This window comes from Dipodomys ordii, unplaced genomic scaffold, assembly GCF_000151885.1.
Source record: "Dipodomys ordii isolate 6190 unplaced genomic scaffold, Dord_2.0 Scaffold36, whole genome shotgun sequence".
Taxonomy (NCBI): domain Eukaryota; kingdom Metazoa; phylum Chordata; class Mammalia; order Rodentia; family Heteromyidae; genus Dipodomys; species Dipodomys ordii.
Genome location: NW_012267252.1, coordinates 637,583 through 658,360, shown reverse-complemented (window position 1 = coordinate 658,360; position 20,778 = coordinate 637,583). Strand labels below are relative to the sequence as shown.

The following is a 20,778-nucleotide window of genomic DNA, read 5'->3' as shown; positions in this document are numbered from 1 at the left end:
GTGCGGGGAGCGCCGGCCCCGCTCATGCTGCGGACAGTCGGCCGCGAAGCCCGGGCCTCAGCTCGGGCCCAGCGCCGGGGCGCTCGCGCCGCCCATTGTTAAAGGACCGGCAGGCGGCTCGGCGTACAAAGCCAGCGCGGGGACACATGCTGCCCGGCGCTGCCAATCTCGTCTCGCGATACAGCGGGGTCGCCTCGGGCCGTCCAATCGGCGGCCGGGCCGAGTCCAGGTGCGGCGCCGGGTGGCTGCTCGGGGCTCGGCGGCCCCAGTCTGGGGCCCTGGCTGCATTCCCCCCCACCCCTCCCCACCGCGGCTTGGTGCCTGGTGCTCTGGCCGCGGGGGGCCTGGCCCGCACCTACCGCGTCGCCGGCTTGCGGGTCGGCCAAGGTCGGGAGAGAGCACGAGGAAAGTGTAACAACATTGATCACTAGATCTGAGCGGGCCACTCACCTGCTGTGGAACTTGGATGGCTCCTTGGAGCCTGCAGAGGCCTTGCTGGTAAAACCCTTCACAAGCATGGATTCGATCTGCATTATTCAAACATTTCAACAACCCCACACTTTCCTAGGTTCTGCTCTGTGGGATGGCCAGGACTTCCAAATAGGCTTTAGCTGTTTCCGCAGTCCCAAAGACTCGTGAAATTCTGCCCAAGTTTCACCTCAGATCCTACTCTTCTACAGACCTCATGAATCTCATTTTTTTCGCTTTATAGATTCTCAAGAGCTCTGCCTAGAGGGAATTAAAATTGTTTTTGGTGTCCTAGCTTGTCAGATTCCTAGTGGATGTAATTAACCATCTGGGGTGGTAACTCAGGAAACTATAGAACTGAAAACACTACATCAATTAAGGTGATCTTGTAGTTGAAATGTGATTAGCAGAAACCTAATCAATTTTATTTTAGATGGTTTGGTGGATTATCCCAAAACAAATGGTCAGCTGAGGGCAGTGACTCCGGTTTTTTCTGAGAGTGTAGCTCAGCCTCTTTAATGATAAAAATATAAATTGTGGGACCCTTATCTGTATCACTTTTTGTCCAGAAAGAATGTTAAAGAGCTCCTACAAAATGATGAATGCACATGATACGAATCTAGGGTTTATCACAATGGCATCTGCCATCTATAAGCATTCTTATGTACAAGACAGCTGGGCTACTAGAACTCATGGTAATAGATGTGAAAAAAACAAAAGTTGGCAAAGCCCAGCCTAACCCAGTATGGAGGCTGACCTAGTCTTTATCAGCTGCAGAGTTCCTGGAAAGGAAATGACATTATTATGGCATTAAAGAGTACTTGCAGCCGGGCACCTGTGCCTCGTGCCTGTAATCCTAGCTACTCCGGAGGCTGAGATCTGAGGATGGCGGTTCAAAGCCAACCCTGGCAATAAACTCTGTGAGACTCCAATAATCCCGTAGAAAACCGGAAGTGGTGCTGTGGCTCAAGTGGTAAAGTGCTAGCTTTGAGCTGAAGAGCTGAGGGACAGCGCCCAAACCTAGAGTTCAAGCCCCACGAGCGACAAAAAAAAAAAGAGTACTTGTGTCTTCAGTCTCCAATCCATGACCACTAAGAAATTTATGACAACTTGGCTTCCAAATTACTTAAAAGTCCAAGGCTTACTTAAGAACCCTTTCAGAAAAGTGGGTTACAGACTATAATCATCATAATAAGTTGTTTATTATGATTTCTCTTTTGAAGCTGTTGTTCACTTAAGAGATATTTGTTCAGAAATCATTTTCTGGCTTTGTCAGATAAGACTTCGATTACTTTTAATCTCTGCATATGTTGTCCCCAGTGTGTTTGATTATTCAATCCTAAAAGTGCAACTCTATTATTTTTGCTATTCTTCATGCCTTTAGAGCAAGCTGGATACAAGGCATTTACTTAATTCCTAAATAAAATCGTCTCTGCTTGATAGTGTTTAAATTCTACAAAAAGAGAAAAATAATGAACAAAACCCATATCATGTGGTGGCAAATACCATCAAGAAAAAGAAACCAAAAGAGTCCAGAGAGTGATTGTCAGAAGAATTTTTTGACAAGAAGAGTCATGCAAAGGCTTGAGAGTAGGCTGTGAGCAGATAGGTATCCGTTGGTTGGGCATTCTGGACAGAGTGGGTAGCAACTGCAAAGACTAAGGAAAAAGTACGTTTCAAAGGAAAATGGGAGATAATTTATATCTGGTGTGAAGAAGTGATAGGAAAACATTCCAAATATAGATAGACGTAATCAGCAACAGTATAAAAGCATAGAAGAGAAAAAGGCAGAACACCTCCATAAAAGTAGAGAATGTACATTACAGAGTCCACAGCATAAGGCCCGACGGGGTTTGGCAAAGAGGACACCGGATTCTCTAGAAGGTTTTGCAACCCGGTGAATGTTTGCTAGTAGGAAGCCATTGTGTTTAAATTGTTTAAATTCTTTTTGTGGATGCATGCAAAAGGTAAAACATTCAAGCAGACAAAGATATAGTGCCCATAGGCACCAGTACTTTTACTTTTTTTTTTGTAAACTTCAGTCTATATCCAGGTCTTCACAGTCATTTATGTATATAATCATCTTGCCCCATTTTGTGCACAAATCATAGCATAGTACTGCTATGTTGTGTATCTTGTTTTTGTCATAAAATGTGTTCCAGTGAATATTCCACAAAAGAATTCTTGTCAATGGTTGTGTCAAATTATACTAGGTGTAAAGCATGTGAGCTAGAAGCCCTGGGCTGTGTTTCTTAGCTTGGTATTTATACTATTTGTTTGAATATGTAACTGCTGTACTAGTTAACTCACTGCAACTACTGTAATCATCTACTATCAACATCCTTGCCTATGACACCATTATCTCACACTTGGGCTCGTGAATCCTAGCAAGTGGCCTCATGGCCCTCACCTGTCTCCAAAATATTTGATATCTAGCAGCTGGAGTAAGTTGTAAAAAGTCTTATAATACCTGATGCAGTCAGAGTTCCTATATCACACTTTCACACTTTCAAACTATTTTAGTATGGCTTATAATGTTAAGGACAATTTCTTAGATTATTTTCAAGACTAGAGACCAGAATATATAGGTAATTAGTTACCAGAAGGCATTACAAAATAATAGAGATTTTACTTCTTCATAAAATGGACAAGGTCTTTATTTCTTGTGTTTACTTGACTAGTAGGCCACAGGATACCCAGATACCTTGGTCAAACATTATTCTGGGTATTTATATGAGGACCTTTTAAAAAAAAATTTATAAGGTTGGTAGATAATTAAGAAGATTGTTCTCCCTTGTGTGAGTGGTTCTCATCTACTTAAAGGGTAGAATCAAAAGTAAGTCCCAAGTAAATAGGACTCCCTATTGCCTAACTTCTTTGAGTGGGACATGGGTCTTTCTTTGAAATGCAAACAGGGATTTTTTTTTTTTTTCATCATAAGCCTGCCAGTTTTCAGACTGGAACCGTTAAGTTGTCTTTTCTAACTGCCAGCTTGCTGAGAGAAGATCGTAGACTTCTTAGCCTCTGTAATTTTTTTCATTTTATATCTACATATCTGTATCTGTTGTCTATATACGCATGAATACTTACATACATGTGTATTTATGTAGACATGGGTACATACACATCCTATAAGTTCTGTTTTTCCTCTGGAACACTACTACAATGGATTAACCAGACTTCAGTCTGTCTCTTCCCCCCTCTACACCTGGACAGAACTGGGTATGTTGGCTCATGCCTGTAATTAATATCAGAACTCAGGAGTCTGAGACTATCTAGTAAGATCATCTTTTAAAAAAAGAAAAGCAAAAAGGACAGGCTTCATGAAGCAGCTATTTAAAGACACTGAAAAAACAAATAGTAGCATGCAGCTGAGGAAGGCCATAATTTGATCATTTGATGTATCACTAAACTAGCAATGAGTTACCTACCCATTCTTCTTCCAGGAGCCTCCAGCTTGGATTTTGCTTGAAATCCAGAAATGGCCACCAGGACAGAAGCAGGGTAATAGGAAAATCCCTTAGGTTATGAGGAAGTAGAAAGCAGCCTTCTGCTCAAGAAGAGTAAAACAATACCCGTTTGTCCTTTCTCCTTTCCTCCCTTCACTCTTCCTCCTCCATTCCTCCTCCTGCTCAAACCTCCAGGCCATCCTGCATTATACACACAGTAAGGAAGGAACTGGGTGAGCTGGGTGGTGCAGGCCCTTAAATACTGAGGGAGAGGAGTTTCCTATCTGGTCTGAGCAGCTGTGGGTGCTTTCCTCTCTGTCCTGCCACTCCATTCTGGAGAGCAGTACAATAGTGAAGTGTGTGGCACAGAGTTAGAACTACAGGCCCAGCTTGGTGGCTGGCAAACAAAAAAAAGGGGGGGGGGAAGCCAGGGAACTGAAAAGCACTGGACGGCTGTGGAAAGGGAGGAGTTTTTGAAAGAAATCTTTTATTTATTTATCGTGGAATTTATCTTGTGGATAAATTCACTCTTAAAAAAAAAAACAAAAAATCTGAGTCTCCCCAAATCTCCGGCTGGCCACTACATTACCCATTTTTCATCTTTATTTTGACAAAACATCTGACCTAGGCTAATTATAAAATAAAGAGACGAATATTTAACTCAAGGTTTTGGAAGTTCAAAGTCCAGACTTGGGGAGGGGGGCTGATTTGTCATCTGGTAAAAGTAATGAATGGCTGTCCCTTTCCTCCTTCCATCCCTCCCTCCCTTGCTTCTTCCCTCCCTGTAGGAGCTAAAGGACACACACCAAATCAGGACACAGAGCAAACAACCTACATTCTACCCCTACAGGACACTCTCAGTGACCTAAGGATCCTGCATTAGGTCCGTCCAGTCTCCAAGGTCTATAGTATTTCTCATATTCAAATTACTTAGGATCCAATCCAAAATTACTCAGCATATGAAGGACAGCTCTATGGGAAAGATAGTAAGATGGTCAACACTAAGATGATGAATTACCTGACAACTTTTTTTTTTTTTGGTCATGGGGCTTGAACTCTGGGCCTGGGCACTGTCCCTCAGCTCTTCAGCTCAAGGTGAGTGCTTTACCCCTTGAGTTTATTGGAGATAAGAGTTTCACAGACTTTCCTGCCCAGGCTGGCTTTGAACCATTATCCTCAGATCTCAGCCTCCTCAGTAGCTAGGATTACAGGCGTGAGCCACCGGCAACCTGCTCCTGACATTTTTAATCTCTCTCTGGATTAAAAGCTTCTGTAATCCTGGTTTTCTCTGCCTTAAATGCTTTTGCCACAGGTTCTTTGTGCCTGGCTTTGTCTCCTCTGGGACAGACGCTGAGGCTTGCCTACCCAACAACTACTTCCCCATTCCTCTTCACCAACTCAACATTGCTTTTATTTAGGAGAACGATATCCTCTTAAACACTTGATCTCCCAGCTTCCCTGTGGTCTGGAGTGATGCAGTTCTCTTTGGTGGGATATAAGTGGAAGTTACTGGGTGTGGCTTCCCGAAAAGGTTGTTTAAGAAAGAAAGAAGAAAAGAAAAAAAAATACCCTGGTGGTAACGAGAAGAAAGGAGGAGGAGGAGGAGGAGGAGGAAATAGAAGAAGAAGTAGTAGTAGTCTGGTATGGTGTAGTGGTAATGCCTCTAATCCTAGCCACAACCAGAAGGGTTGTGATTCAAGGCCCACTTGGGGAAAAGTGTAAGACCATACCTGAAAAATAAGCTCAAAACAAAAGGACAGGGGGTATAGCTTTAGAGGTAAAATGCTGGCCTTGCAAGCATAAGGCTCTGGTTCAATTGTATTGCAAACCAAACCAAACAGCAGGCACCTTCTATTTTCCCTTTCCTTTTCTGCATTTTATGGTTATGAAAATGGTGGTGAGGCTAGAGTCATGGTTCTCTCTACATCAGCAGTCTCAACATCACCTGGGAACTTAAAAATGCACCTTATTGGGCTCCAATTCAGACCCATTAAATCAGAAACTCTGGGAGTGGGACCCAGAAATCTGTATCTACAAGCTCTTTGAGGGATTCCTACACTTGCAGGACCCTTGAGAGCTACTAAGTGAGGAGACAGAGGCCTCTTCAGACGTACTTCATTCAGAAAGTTGGGTAAAAACCAGTGCACTTAGGACAGCAAACAAGCTAATCACTGCACTAGACCCACATGCCTCATCTGGATAGATATTGCTGTTATGCAGTAATCGAATGCGGTTCTAAATAATAAATCAGTTTTTTAAAAGCTCAAACACTGTCTCATTAGAGATAGTGTTTCCTGATCACTCCTTCTTCTCTGGGTCCTCTACTATCCCATTTGAATCTTTTATGGCATTCATCACTGTGAAAGATCAAGCAGGTGAAAGGAAGATTCCCATCAATCATACCTAGTTTTCTCTCATACTTTTGGTTTCTTTGCTACAGTGTATTTCCCTGAAGACTGTCAGCTTTACTTCAGTAGGTACTTTGTCTTCTTACTTTTTTCCATACTGAAGTGTTTGGCACCAATGGATAGTCTGTAATTATTTTTGTGTAGTGTCTTAAAATTTTTTTAATATACATTCCATTTAAAATCATATTTTAAAGCTGGGCGCTGGTGGCTCACGCCTGTAATCCTAGCTACTCAGGAGGCTGAGATCTGAGGATCGCGGTTCAAAGCCAGCCCAGGCAGGAGAGACCGTGAGACTCCTATCTCCAATAAACCACCAGAAAACCGGAAGTGGCACTGTAGCTCAAGTGGTAGAGTGCTCGCCTTGAGCTGAAGAGCTGAGGGACAGCGCCCAGGCCCAGAGTTGAGCCCCACGACCAACAAAAAAAAAAAAACCAACAAACATAAAATCATATTTTAAATTTGAATGGAAAAATGTCACACAAAATTGCACAATTTTCAGGAAAAGTAATTGAAAAGTAATAGATACACTTGTAAAAAAAAGGCATATAATAAAGAGCAATCCTTCATGCTTGCCAGTGACTGCCACTCTTAAAAGTTGCCTTTCAATTCTAAAACCATAATCAACCAATGCAAAAGCCATGTAAGCTTTCAAAGTTCCATAGAAATGAGGAATTCTTTGGCAACCACATCTTTCCATAAGCACCATTCTGTGTAACCTCAGTCTAAGTGGAAAACTTGTTTAATAACAGCTCCCACAACATTTAAATACAAATATTCAACTAAAAACAAAAATCCTCGTCAATTTTCATATGCATGACAGAAGAAGACATACACAATCAAGATTTTTACCCATATTCCCATTTATGCTGGAGGGGAGGGCTCCCTGTGGATAAATTTGGGTTTCTTTGCTCTCTATAAGAGTGAGCTAAGATGGTCCAGTTCTCTAGCAATGGGAGCAGTGGATTTATCTTTCACCTTTACCTCACATAAAACTTTGATGATATTAAAAAAATACTTTGTAATATCACACTCAAATAAATTGTGTAAATACTCACAGAACAACTAAATAGAAGAGAGGTATTGCTTTTATTCCACTCTTTGAGCGGCTCCTAAGATCTAATGAGGTTAATTGAACAACTGTTGGAAAATGAAGACAGCAGAAAAGTGGCAGGGAAAGTTATGAAGGCTGCTCACTATGGAAAAAGGGAGATTTTTTTTTGGGGGGGTAGTCGTGGGGCCTGAACTCTGGGCACTTCCTCAGCTCTTCAACGCAAGGTGAGCACTCTACCACTTGGGTCACAGCACCACTTCTGACTTTTTCTGCTTATGTGGTGCTGAGGAATTGAACCCAGGGCCTCATGCATACAAGGCAAGCACTCTATCACTGAGCCACCTTCCCAGCCCCAAAAGGGAGATTTTTAAGACCATTTCCTCCACTCCCCACAGCCAGGAGAGATTAGATAGAATTTCCTGGGGATTCCTTCCAAGTATGAAGGGCACTAAGGATTTCTGGTCAGTCTATTTTAAGTAAGCTGACCTCAGCCATCAACCACCACAGTAGATATTCCTTGTTTTCTAGTGAAATATTACTGGTGGAATGGCCTTCTCTTAGGAGATACACTAACTTTAGGTCTCCAGTTGAGTAACCCTGAACTGAAACTGAACCGGAACCTATGTCACATGTAGGTTTACCAGTTGTAAGGTTCGCCAGAAGGAGACCGCCATGTGGTTCAGGCAGAGAAGTTTATTGGGGGGAGGGGGAAGGGGAGCATACTTCTTGTTGGCCTGCACCAGATGGAGTGTGCAGGGCATGCAAGCGATGCAGGGGAAGGGAAAGGGGTAGGAGAAAATGGGGGAAAGGAAAAAGGAAGGAAGGAAGGGAAACAAAGAAGGGAACTAATGATGGAGATTGACTTATGTAGGGAGAGCATGTGGAGGAGGTATGGCCACAGGGATGTATCAGCTACCTGGGTTACTAACACAGGGTGGGGACTTCTAGGGAAGGGGCCCTGTGTGTACCAAGGAAGAGCAAAGGGCCAGAGGCCTAACACCAGCCTCACTGGTAATGACAACATTTGTTAGGCTGGATTCTTACTCAACAGCACATCAGAACATTGAGGACATGTTGGAAATGATGCAGGTTTTGGATTGTGCTTCAGGTCCTGGGTGGCGTTGGGGACTCGGCATTCTTGGTAGCACTCTGCAGATTTTCTTGATGGAGGTAGCGTGAGGTCCACAATTTGACAATCACTAAGTAGCCTTAGTGGGACAGGCCAGATGTGCTGCTTTTCCAAAGTAAGACTTGTAGCTAAAGACATTAAACAGCCAGAATGCCTGAAGGGTTCCTCTTAAGAGTTGTCATCTAGACTCATCCTCTGAGCCTGGGCCCAGCTCTTGATGGACTTGAGGATAAGCTTCTGTTCTAGCGGCCTGTAGCACATACAGTCTTTTCTTCCTCTTCACTGATGTCGGGCTAAGGAAGCCAAATAGACCCACACAGATAATATGTTGTTTGGGTATGGGTGAATGTACACAGCTAAGGCAAATTCTGTCTGGGGAAATTCAGAAGAGTGAATTCCAGTTTGATACACAGCATCAATAATTGACTGTGTATCAGTGTAGGGCATCTGTATGGGAAATCCGGTGACCTGGATCAAGAACAGACAACACATAAAGCCACCTTACAATCTTGAAATACTCTGGAACTGCTACATGCAAAAAGATCACAAAGAGCCTTAAAGAAATGGTAGTCCTAAAACAATTACTTTTGTGGATGTTGGTAATGTTCTGGATAGATCGCTATATGTTCACATACACACATAATCTTCAAACAACCCTATGAATTAAGCTCTTAATAATCTGGTTTATATTTATTAAACAACTGTTATATGATTGGATTAAGGGACTGTGGAACATTAACAATGTGGAAAATGATTTAGTAATACACCGACAACAGTCATAAGCCTTTTGTAAACTTTAGCTTATTTATATTAAGGAGGATTTTCTGATTCCTAAATGTGTGTACATGTTCTGTACTATCCTTTGAGGACTGTGCTATCCTTTCTCTAGCTTACTTAAAAATACTTTATAATAGCCGGGCGCCGGTGGCTTACGCCTGTAATCCTAGCTACCCACAAGCCTGAGATCTGAGGATCACAGTTCAAAGCCAAGCCCAGGCAGGAAACTCTGTGAGACTCTTACCTCCAATAAACCACTAGAAATCCAGAAGTGACACAGTGGCTCAGTGGTAGAGCACTCGCCTTGCACTGAAGAGTGCAGGGACAGTGCCCAAGTCCAGAGTTCAAGCCCTACGACCAACAACAACAAAAAAATAACAGTTTTCTGATCTCACTATCTCATCATCTCTGTGAATTCATGAGATTGTCTCATCTTGTTTACTGTCTTAACTCCAGTACCTGGCACAATGCCTGGAGCACAGAGTGAAAACAATAGTAAGCACAGACTAGACTGCAGTATTAACTCACCTAATCCTCACCACAATCACAAAATAGATCACTATTTTATCCTTGTTATTCAGTGAAATAGAAGGTATACAGCAGTTGGATAACTTACCCCAGGTCAAAGCTATTGATTAGTTAAAGCAGGATTTGAACACAGGCTACAGGACTCAGTCTAGGTTTATTATTGTCAATTATGTATTAATAGTCAGATAACTTTACATAGGACCTCCATATTCAACACCTTGACTTATATTTGTTTTTCTTATCTGTCTACCCCAAGATTCTATTAACAAACAAAACCAAAATAAAAAAGCAACTTCTTCTTTATTTATAAATGGTGTCTTCAGGGCTGGGAAGGTGGCTCAGTGGTAGAGCGCTTGCCTTGCATGCATGAGGCCCTGGGTTCGATTCCTCAGCACCACATAAGCAAAAAGAAAAAAGCCAGAAGTGGAGCTGTGGCTCAAGTGGTAGAACGCTAGCCTTGAGCTGAAGAGCTGAGGGACAGCGCCCAGACCCAGAGTTCAGGCCCCACGACCGGCCCCTCTCCCTCCCCCCAAAAATAAATAAATGGTGTCTTCAGATTCTTCCATGGTAATGAAAGCACTGAACTCCCAACAGAACCCTAATCTCCTCTTCTCAGAGAGCTCCGCTAGGAGACGGCTATCCTACTGGACAGTGGAGAGGAGTCTCACTCTTGGAAAGCTGACTTCGTTTTTAAAACTGCACTGGCACAGTTACTAGGGAATGAGAGTTAAAAATGATGCTTGGTATTTGGGGTGTGATAGGAGAAAAAAAGGAAGAACCTAACAAAATATCAACTGCCCACCATATTTGTTTATGGCCTTGCTGAATTTGAGATGCTTTTTATTATCCAAGATGTCACTGGGCTGTTGACTATCAGAGGGGAGATAAGAGAGTGGTGTCAAATGTACAAATTGAGAGTTATTAGCATATGGAAGTTTTGGATCCTGCCTGGGCACTTCTTGCCCAGAACCAAGAACAGAGAATCCAATCTATTTCTAGAGACCATTTTTCATTTTTTTCCATTGCAGGTTGGTTTCCTTCTAGGCATCTCCATCTCTTTCCAAAGTCTGTAGCTCATACATCATAGAACATACAATTGGTTCCAAGAAAATGTCATGTAATGTGGTCCTGATCATAGATAGCTGCTTGCTACACGTGCAAGTATTTGACCTATAAGTAAATGAAGATTAATGCTAAAGAATCTATCCTCCAGAATCAAGAGAAAAAGATTTCAGAGATGTTTTAGATTGCTCTCAGTTACCAATTTACAACACTGATAAAAACAAATGTTATTAATATATCAATCATGTGGTTGGCGGCGTGGCTCAGATCATAGAATGGCAGCCAGTGAGCGAAAGCAAATGTCAGCTACTGGGCTTGAGTGCTGGTCTCATATTTTAAAAAAATATATTAATCAAATACAAACCCAATAAAATTGCAGCAATCTTTCAAATTCACTCTCTTTTTCAGATGCAACAAAACTTCCTGTGCCAAGTTCCAACTTTGGAAGGATTTGGCGCAAAATAGAAATACATTGTCGGTTCCAACGTGTTGGGTATTTAGGACGCCATTCCATCATTTTGCATTTTAGAGTTCTTTCAATCCTAAGGTGAGAATGCAAAGATGTTGTGACAAATTGCAACTCACTTAGTAAATGTGATGTTTTGTCACTTCAAGTGTAACAATGCTTCTTAGACTTAGGAGGAAATAACACACTGTAGTAACAGTTGTCTGCCACCATTCACATTAATCAAGTCAGGGAGATGCAGGCTCAAGAAGACAAGGCTTCCCCGAGTCTCTAAAGCACATCCCTTTCTGCCTTCCTGCGTGTAAGCAGATACCAGCTGGGTATACTTATTTGACTTACTAGGGTTTAAATTCAGGGCTAGGCAGATGATTGACACCTTGGCCTATATTCCCAGGCCTTTTACTTTCCTTAACTTTTCAAATAAGATTTTACTTTTATGTCCAGGCTGGTTAGAACATGATACTCCTATTCACACTTCCCATATAGTTCAGATCATAGACATGCACCACCACACCCACCCATTTTTTTATTAATTGAGATGAGGGTCTCATGAACTTTTTTTTTTGTCTGGGCTCGCTTCAAATTAGGATCCTCCTAAACTCTACCTCTTGAGTAATTAGGAGAAAAATAGAAGAAATGAAATAAAGTCAGAGAAGTAATAAGGCGCCAGGTCATGCATGCCTTGAAGATTTCTGCATGATTTTAAGCTTTTATCTGGCACCCCCTTCTCTACCTCCCCCCGCCCCCCAAGTGTCTTGTCTGTCTGTCTGTCTCTTGTGTGTGCATGTGCATGTATGAGTATGTGCTGGTACTAGGACTTGAATTCAGGACTTTGCACTTTTGTGGGGGGGGGTTGCTCATGACTAACACGTATCACTTGAGCCACATCTCATGTGGCATTTTTGCTGGTTAGTTGGAGATGGATTCTAGCAGACTTTTCTGGCTAGATTGGCTTTGTGCTGCTATCCTCCAGGTCTCAGTCTCCTGTGTAGCTAGGATTAATTTCATGAGCCATAAGCACCCAGTATGGAATGGTATTTTTAAATAGTTCTAGAAGCAATTCTGATGAAAACCAGAAATTGGTGACAATTTTCCTACTGCATTTATTTTTCTCTCTCTCTCTTTCTCTCTCTCTCTCTCTTTTGGTGAAGACTTGGAAAATAAGGAGTGGGGCTGTGGGGGAGGGGACATGCTGGCCATCTGTGTAAACATGAGTTGCCACAGGCAGTCAGACCCAGAAGATTCTCTTTGGGAGTGGAAGGAGGCCTACTACAAAGTCTGTGACCATTTGAGCTTGAGATTAAGGCACTGAGTGTATGGATTTGGGGACATGGGACACCCCCAGAAGTGACAATATTGCTGGCACCCACCTGGGTGGGAGGTTTTTAACCATGCCTCTGTGGCACATACTTTCAGGAAATTTTAGCTACTATATTGCCATGATCACAAGGCTCAACAGGCATCTATCTTGAGAATTTCCAATCACTACCTATGAAGGATTGAGTCCTGCCTTATTCCCTTGTGTCAAGCAAAGCACAGGTGTGTGCTCAGGTGCTTGTCATCAGGCAGGTCATTCTGACCTTGACCCCCAGGAGACAATAACCCCCACAACTTAGCTTCCAGTATGGGCCTGGCCAAAGACATCACCCTAGATCCCAAGGTGATCATAGCCCATTTTTTATTCTCTGTTTCCTTGTTAAGCCCTATATAAGCACACTCCAAAATCCAGTCCCTTGCACAACCTCCAAATCCATGTTCCTCAATGTCCAAATCACTGTTGCTCAATAAACAGTCCTCTCCTGTTGAGGATTGAGTCTGGACTATTTCTTTTCTGTTCTCCTCTATTTTCCCAATGACCTACCCAGAGGTAACTTTAGAGTGTCCTTTCAGGGGGGTGCCCTTGGATGGTAAAGGGGGGTCCTTTTCAATGTTTGTACAAAGAGACAGATGGTTCAATTGAGCTAATCATTGCAATCTTCCTTTCCATACTTATACTGCTGAACCTAATGGGTATTTTGGAAGCCTGAGTTACAAGACTGAAAGGTGACTGAACAAGAGATTCACAAAAAGAATACTTTACCTGTTCCTTAGATCTTCTACCATGTTTTTGTTAGTATCAGAGTAAATTAGTTCCTCGGGCTAAAATGAAGACATCTGAAAGTTAGGAAAGATTCTAGAGATGCCATTTTTAGCTCACAGTCACTCTTGAGGTCTAGGATTGAGGGACCCAGGCCATTCTCTCAAGGCACACACGCAAACTCTCAGGTAAAATGGAGATCACTGCTCGTGTGATCTCTTCTCCCTTCCCCCCTTCCCCCATCCCCCACATACACCTTCTCTCATTCTCTCTCTCCTGGGGTTTAAACTCAAGGCCTCTTGATTGTCAGGCAGGAGATCTAACAGCTGAGTCACACTACAACCCTTTTTCATTTTTGATTTTTTATCCAAAAAGAAGAGTTTAGTGTTTTTGCCCTGGGCCAGACTCAGATTTTATTCCTCTTATCTATGCCTCCACCAAACTGGGATGACAGGTGTAACCATCATATCTAGCTTGCTTGCTGAGATGGGGTCTCCCTAACTTTTTGCACAGGTTGGACTTGAACCATGATCCTCCTGCTCCCACCTTCTAAACAAGTCCCCCAGGGTGATTCTGTTACTGTTGGCAAATTCACTAGATTAGAGAACAGCTTTAGGCCCAGGGTGTTGGTGTTTCTGCACTTCAGAATGTGGCAGAGCATAACAGGAGACAAGAGAAGTATAAACTCCAGGAGCCAGCACTTCTCCCAGACAGAATGGGTAGACTGAGTTCTCGGATTGGTTTCATTGAGTATTGTCTATCCTCTATCCCTACAAGGGACTACCTAGCACCTTCAGGCTTGAAAATGAGTCCTGGGTATGTTGACTTTACTAAATCAACATAAACTTACTGTTTATGGAATGTTTGTCTTACTTTTCTGGAAAAAAAAAGTCTTCCCAGGAGAACATGTCCCTCAAATTTTTAAGAGGGTTTCCTATTAGCCCCAGCCTGGATGGCTGCATGCTCAGAAAGCACACTGAGACTTCCATTCTCAATCTTGTACAACACTGTTCACTCTAGATAGTGGTTTATTCTGCCATGACTGTGTCAGGGCAAGAGATCTAGAGCCATTACCCACAGGAAAGAAACCAACAGAGATACAAATCACACACAGCAATACATTTCCTACTTATAGATGCAACTTGGCAGAGGGTTAGTTTCTACCCTCAGTCAGAGAGGCTTTTAAAATAAAATCAGGAGAGTTTGTGAGATTCTTATCTCCAATTAACCACAAAAAAAGCTGGAAGTAGTAAGCTGGTCATCGGTGGCTCACGCCTGTAATCCTATATACTCAGGAGGCTGAGATCTGAGGATCATGGTTCAAAGCCAGCCTAGGCAAGAAAGTCTGTGAGACTCTTATCTCCAATAAACCACTAGAAACTGGAAGTGGCTCTGTGGCTCAAGTGGTAGAGGGCTTGCCTTGAGCTGAAGAACTGAGGGACAGTGCCCAAGCCCAGAGTTCAAGCCCCATGGCGGACCGACAAAAAAAAAAAAGCTGGAAGTGGAGCTGTGGCTTAAGTGGTAGAGCATTGTCCCTGAACCAATAAGGACAGGACCTAGACCCTAAATTCAGGTCCCAGTATTGGTTCACACACATGCACACATGCACACGCACGCACACACACACACACACACGCACACACACACACAATCCAAATTTGATTGTGGTAGCCCTTAATGATGTTGGTGTGAGACTAACCTGTAACTGGAAGTTCCAAACCCTTCCCAGGACACTGTTCATCCTTGCTCACTCCCTGGGTGCGGTCAACCTGTTCTATCAGCAACTTAGACATCTTGCCACTGCAGATCCTCCAATCTTCTGTTTCCAGTTTCTGCTTGGGCCATTCTCTTCCCTTTCACTCTCTTTCTTTTTATCTGTATGAGTTCCCCACTCAATGAGGGGCTACTTTCCTAGAAGCCCCTGCCACTCCCTCCCTTAGGTCCTCCTGCAGTGTGTTCCTAAAGCTCATTCCTTTCTTCAGTAATAGCACTCTCATTGCAATCACTGATTTTTTTCTGTTTCCTCCTTTGGAACCTAAGTTCCAAAAACACCTAAAAAAAAAGCACTGGCTCACAGAGTGAGATCAATAAGTTTACCCTGAATGAATAAGAATAACTGTGCACTAAGCAAACACAAACTTCATCTTTAAATTGTTCTCTTCTGAGGAGGCAGCAATGTTTCAACCACAGATGTGGGATGAGAAAAGCAAAGCATGAGCTAAGGGCTGTAAATGCTGTTTGCTCAGGAGAGATAAGCATGTTTCCTTTTGTTTAAAATGTTTCAAACAGGAAATATAAAAATATATAAATGCTTGCTCTTCATTGATAATGTTTAGGAGTATGGACAAGAAATTGAATAGTAGTTATTTCTTAGTAGAAAAAAAAACCATTGAAGTGGAAACAAACTCTGCTGTATCTACTTTGGTACTTTTTAAGATTCCTTCTATAACTACTATGAATTCTTTTTGATATTGTGAAGTGCCTTCAAGTTACAGACAAACATAGAGAATAATGTAATGGACATCACCTATTATATCTAAACACTGCGTTCTATATATATATATATATTTTTGGGGTCCGGTAGTGGGGCCTGAACTCTGGGCTTGGGCGCTGTCCCTCAGCTCTTCAGCTCAAGGTTAGCACTCTACCACTTGAGCTACAGCGCCACTTCCGGCTTTTTTCTTTTTGCTTATGTGGTGCTGAGGAACCGAACCCAGGGCCTCAGGCATGCAAGGCAAGCGCTCAACCACTGAGCCATCTTCCCAGCCCTCTATATTTATTTTTAGTGGTACTGGGGTTTGAACTTAGGGCCTCAGTTTACTCAACCACTTGAGTCATGCCTCAGCTTTTGTTTGTTTGTTTTCAGATAGGATCTCATGTACTTGTCCAGGGCCAGCCTTAAGATTGTGATTTTCCTTACTTACTACGTAACTAAAATTACAGATGTATACTGTCACTCTCAGCTTGTTAGCTGAGTGGAGTCTTACTACCTTGTTGAAGGTAGTTAAAGCTGACCTTGAATCATAATCCTTCCAATCTGTTACTTCTGAGTAGCTGAGAATTTTTAGAAAATTTTTAGAAAAGAGGTGAGACACTATAGACAGCTTTAACCGCTTTCTGATTTCATTCTCTTTTTTTTCTCTTTCCAAAGGTAACTCCTAATCTGAATTTGGTATTTACCATTCCCATCAATGCCATTATAAGTGCGTGCGCAAGCCTGCATGTGCACACACACACAAAGAGGCACACAGAGTTTCAAACTTCATATAAATGGTTATGTTTTACATGTATAATTTCACATATTTATTTTATTTAACATTACTTTTTGTATATTCATTCTTATTGGTATGCATGGCTCTAGTTCCGTAGTTTTCAACATTGACTGACTACACACTGAAATCATACAAGGAGCTTGAAAACTTACTGATGTGTGGATGCTATCCTCAGAAGAATTTATGTCAAGAACTACTACATACATTGAAAACATGTGTTTATACTGCTATAGAAAAATTTGTTTTATGGGTACTTCACAACTTACAAACCAATTTTTCCATGAATGTATTGTTTCCAATCTCTTGCAATTTCAAGCAGTTCTACAATGAACATGGTTATACTTGTCTTCTTGCTCATGTTACTCTGGGAATACGCCTAGGCACTTGAATTAGTTTATTGAAGGTTGAGCATCTCCAACTTTTCCATATATCACTTTCTACAATGTTTAGTAATTTACACTCCCATCCTTCCTCTGCCTCTGACAATTTGGGTAGGAAGACACCTTTTTGCCAATTCTATGAGTGTGAAATGGTGTTTCATTGTTTTCAATTATATTTCCATCATTGTGAGGCTAAACATTTGAGTTTTTGCTTCTATGAATTGTTCTTTGTCTGATTTTCTATTTATTTCTCTCTTTCCCCACTTCTTCTTTTCCACCCTGGGCTTTTAGCTTCAAATATGTGGACTTCGCAGTTGCCTGCACTCTACCACATTATGGCTTTTAATCCAGAAGCAGCCATAGACATGGTATTGTGAGTAATTCCCAAAGTGGCACAGATCTCCTGGCCATTTAGGCATTAGGTCAGCTCCTAACGTCCTGTCTCCTAAGTCCCAAGAAAGCAATGAGTGTCCAAGGGCGCTCCTTCCTATCTTCTTTCAAAAGTAGGGGATAGAAGCCCCATTATAGTCCCTGGCTTCAGAAAGGGATGCATGCTCTGGCTCCTGGACTTTCTGAAGCATCCGCAGACCTTGCTGTCGTTCTCACTTCAGTCTCACTCACTGCTATGTCTGTCGTGTTTCTATTCAATGAGAAAACTACCCTGGTTTGGTGGCCAGATAAGTATTTCTCTTTGTCATTAAAAAAATTATTTTGCCAGTCCTGGGGCTTGAACTTAGGACCTGGGCACTGTCCCTTAGCTTCTTCTTGTTCAAGGCTGGCACTCTACCACCTGAGCCACAGCACCACTTCCAGCTTTTTCTGTGTATGTGGTTCTAAGGAATCAAATCCAGGACTTCATGCATGCTAAGCAAGTACTCTACCACTCAATTTTTATACTTCATCATCACCATAAATGTAGAACAAGGTCAGAGTTAATTATTGCTAGTATTATATGCTATGCTTTATGATGAAAATTTTAATAAGCTTACATTGGTTATAGGGGAGGAGAATTTCATTGTCATCTTTCCACATGTTTATAATGTATTCCAATCAACCTCACTCCCTCTATTACTTTCCCTCTTCCTCTCTTCTCAAGGTTTCTTTGTTCTATTTTTATAGGTACAAATAGTCTATTTCCATTGTATTCAACCTCTTTCATCTGCCTACTTAGCCTGCTCTTCCTGCTAATAAACTTCCCCTAACAGTTTATTTCTCTTTCCTTCCCCTCTATCCCCCTATTTGCCAACAGCTTCCATTGAAGTTCTTTAAGTATTTTTTTTTTTGTCGGTTGTGGGATTTGAACTCTGTCCCTGTGCTCTTCAAATCAAAGTGAGCACTCTACTGCTTGAGCCACAGTACCACTTCCAGTTTTCTAGTGGTTTACTGGAGATAAGAGTCTCACGGATTTTCCTGCCTGGGCTGGCTTTTAACCATGATCCTCAGATCTCAGCCTCCTGAGTAGCTAGGATTACAGGCGTAAGCTACTAGTATCCAGATCTTTGTGCTGTTTTATGTAGAAAAAATTTTAAATTCTATTTTAAAGTCTAAATTCACAGTTTAGATAACACATTTTCCCCCCAACTCTTCTGTGGAAGGAGCTAAAGTAACCTAACACAGGCTGGGTGGCAGAGAAAACTATTTTTTATGACCACTACTAAATAATTTGATAAATTATCAACTATAAACCATAACAGAAGCTGTTATAAGCAATAAATATTAGACAGAATGGTAGCTCTATACAGACACACTTGAAAAATGACATTTTACCTGTACACTCTGTGCTTTTGTTCCTTGAAAGTTTTTTGGAAGCAACTGTCTCCAGAAAATTTCTTTTGAATAGTCAAAATGTACAGCCATTGGTGTATTATTATGTTGAATATTAAACCAAACCTATTAAAACATTAATATAAAGTCAGTGTAGGTCCAACACAAGGTTCATGTCTGGTAAGGATGGAGCAAAATTACAGTCTTACTGCCCAATGGAATGGCAAAAACAGAGTTTGAGGCAGAAGATGGAGAGATTACAGAGTTTTGTGATCTTAGGTCTGTCTTATTGATTCTCAACCTTAGAGGTTCTATGGACTCTCCTGGAAGAAATTCAAGAATCAGAATGCTTAATCCTTGTGTGCCAGGGACATATTGAATAGAGGCACAGGCCTCTAAAGTTCTCAGGTGATTCTGATGTGTCACCTGGGGGACTTGAGGGGGTGTTTCAAAATAAGATTGTCTTTCATATATTTACATTCTTATCATTGAACAAGCAATCCACACTCTGTAAGGTACAAAATGGATCAAGCTGCTTATGACATTGCCCAGTTGATGGATTCCAAAGCAAATACTCATCAATTTCTTGAGTTAATACATAAGCCACATGTCCCTGTATAAAGAAAAAGGTTTAAGGTCATTTTTGATGTTTAACTTCATTATATAGGAACTATAATGTAATGATTATACTTTTTAAAGTTTTTTAAGACTTACTTTTTTTTGAAAAGGAAAGCAAGAACGAAAATACAACTCCAAGGTCTGGAAATCATGTGGGCCAGGTTAGCAGGGATTCAGATGAGATATCTTATGAGCCAGTGCCACACTGTGCGTCTTGCAACGTGTGCTCTGATTGCAATTTTGTTATTCTAGCAAAGTAAGTCTGTTACAAAAACTTCCCAACAGACAGTACTAAAGTATTCAGAGGTAGAAGCATTTTGTCAAATTCACACGAAAGCGCTATGTACAATAGCACCAGTTTGGATTTAATATACATTAGGACTAGGAGTAGAAACTGGCTTAAGGCTCTGTTAGAAACTTTAAAGTACCTAAAAAGCCATTAAGTTAAATTCAAGAATCAGATTTGGGATTAGAGAAAAGTATATAGAAAAGTATATAGGAAGCCACTGGAAGAATATAAAGCAATTATGTCACTATTATCTTGTTCAACACCTACTTTTGTAGTGCAAAACTTTTGTAGCAAAGAAAGCAATAAGAATATTAAACATTTATTGGGTATATTTCACAGGTCCTGTGCTAAGAATTCACACTGATTTTCTCACTTAAGTTTGATTTCAATTATGTAAAGCTGGAATGATTACTATACTTACTTTTCAGATCAAAGGTTAAAGGCCTTGTCTAGGACAACAGATAGTAGCATGATTCCATTCTGTGAGGCCATAACTGGGGCTTAGAGGAGCAAACACAGCTGAGATCATAGGGCCAGAAGGTGGCACCTGATGTGTTTTAAGCCTATTAACTGTGCCTCAAACATTACTTTGTAGCTTTGGCCTTCTTAGCTTTGAAGTTCTTACTCTTTATTACTGTGTTTGTCTTCTGTCTAGTAAAGAGGAAGCTTCACCTCAACTATACAGCTGAGTCTTGTGTAGCTGTATGTCCGTCTCTAATGGAATCATTACAAATGCCATATATTTGCTGAAATATATACTACACCTGAGTGACACTTACAAATATGGCAAATATTTACAGGGCATTTTATCTGGAGTTAACCATAGGCTTTTTTTTTTTTTTTTGTCGGTCATGGGGCTTGAACTTGACCTGAGCGCTGTCCCTCAGCTCTTGAGCTCAAGGTGAGTGCTCTGCCACTTGAGCTACAGTGCCACTTCCAGTTTTCTGGTGGTCTATTAGAGTTTCAGGGCTGGGAAGGTGGCTCAGTGGTAGAGTACTTGCCTTGCATGCCTGAGGCCCTGGGTTCGATTCCTCAGCACC

General features: G+C 41.6%; 2 protein-coding genes across 3 annotated transcripts in view; both read right to left on the bottom strand.

Moving 5' to 3' along the window:
- Ccnj (cyclin J) overlaps nt 1-8,643 on the bottom strand; it is a 28,364-nt gene extending 19,721 nt beyond the window's left edge. The window contains exons 1-2 of the mRNA XM_013017572.1: nt 8,421-8,643; nt 451-527 (exon numbers count right to left, since the gene is read on the bottom strand). Of these exons, the coding sequence (XP_012873026.1) occupies nt 451-527; nt 8,421-8,643 (300 nt within the window). The remainder of the gene's footprint in view (nt 1-450; nt 528-8,420) is intronic.
- A 90-nt stretch (nt 8,644-8,733) lies between these two features.
- Cc2d2b (coiled-coil and C2 domain containing 2B) overlaps nt 8,734-20,778 on the bottom strand; it is a 24,134-nt gene continuing 12,089 nt past the window's right edge. Inside the window, exons 6-10 of one of the 2 annotated variants that reach the window (XM_013017710.1) lie at nt 19,310-19,444; nt 18,835-18,957; nt 13,419-13,477; nt 11,237-11,414; nt 8,785-8,973 (exon numbers count right to left, since the gene is read on the bottom strand). In XM_013017710.1, the coding sequence (XP_012873164.1) occupies nt 8,785-8,973; nt 11,237-11,414; nt 13,419-13,477; nt 18,835-18,957; nt 19,310-19,444 (684 nt within the window). Of the gene's footprint in view, nt 8,974-11,236; nt 11,415-13,418; nt 13,478-18,834; nt 18,958-19,309; nt 19,445-20,778 lie in introns of both variants that reach the window. The other variant, XM_013017711.1, reaches the window with a different exon arrangement.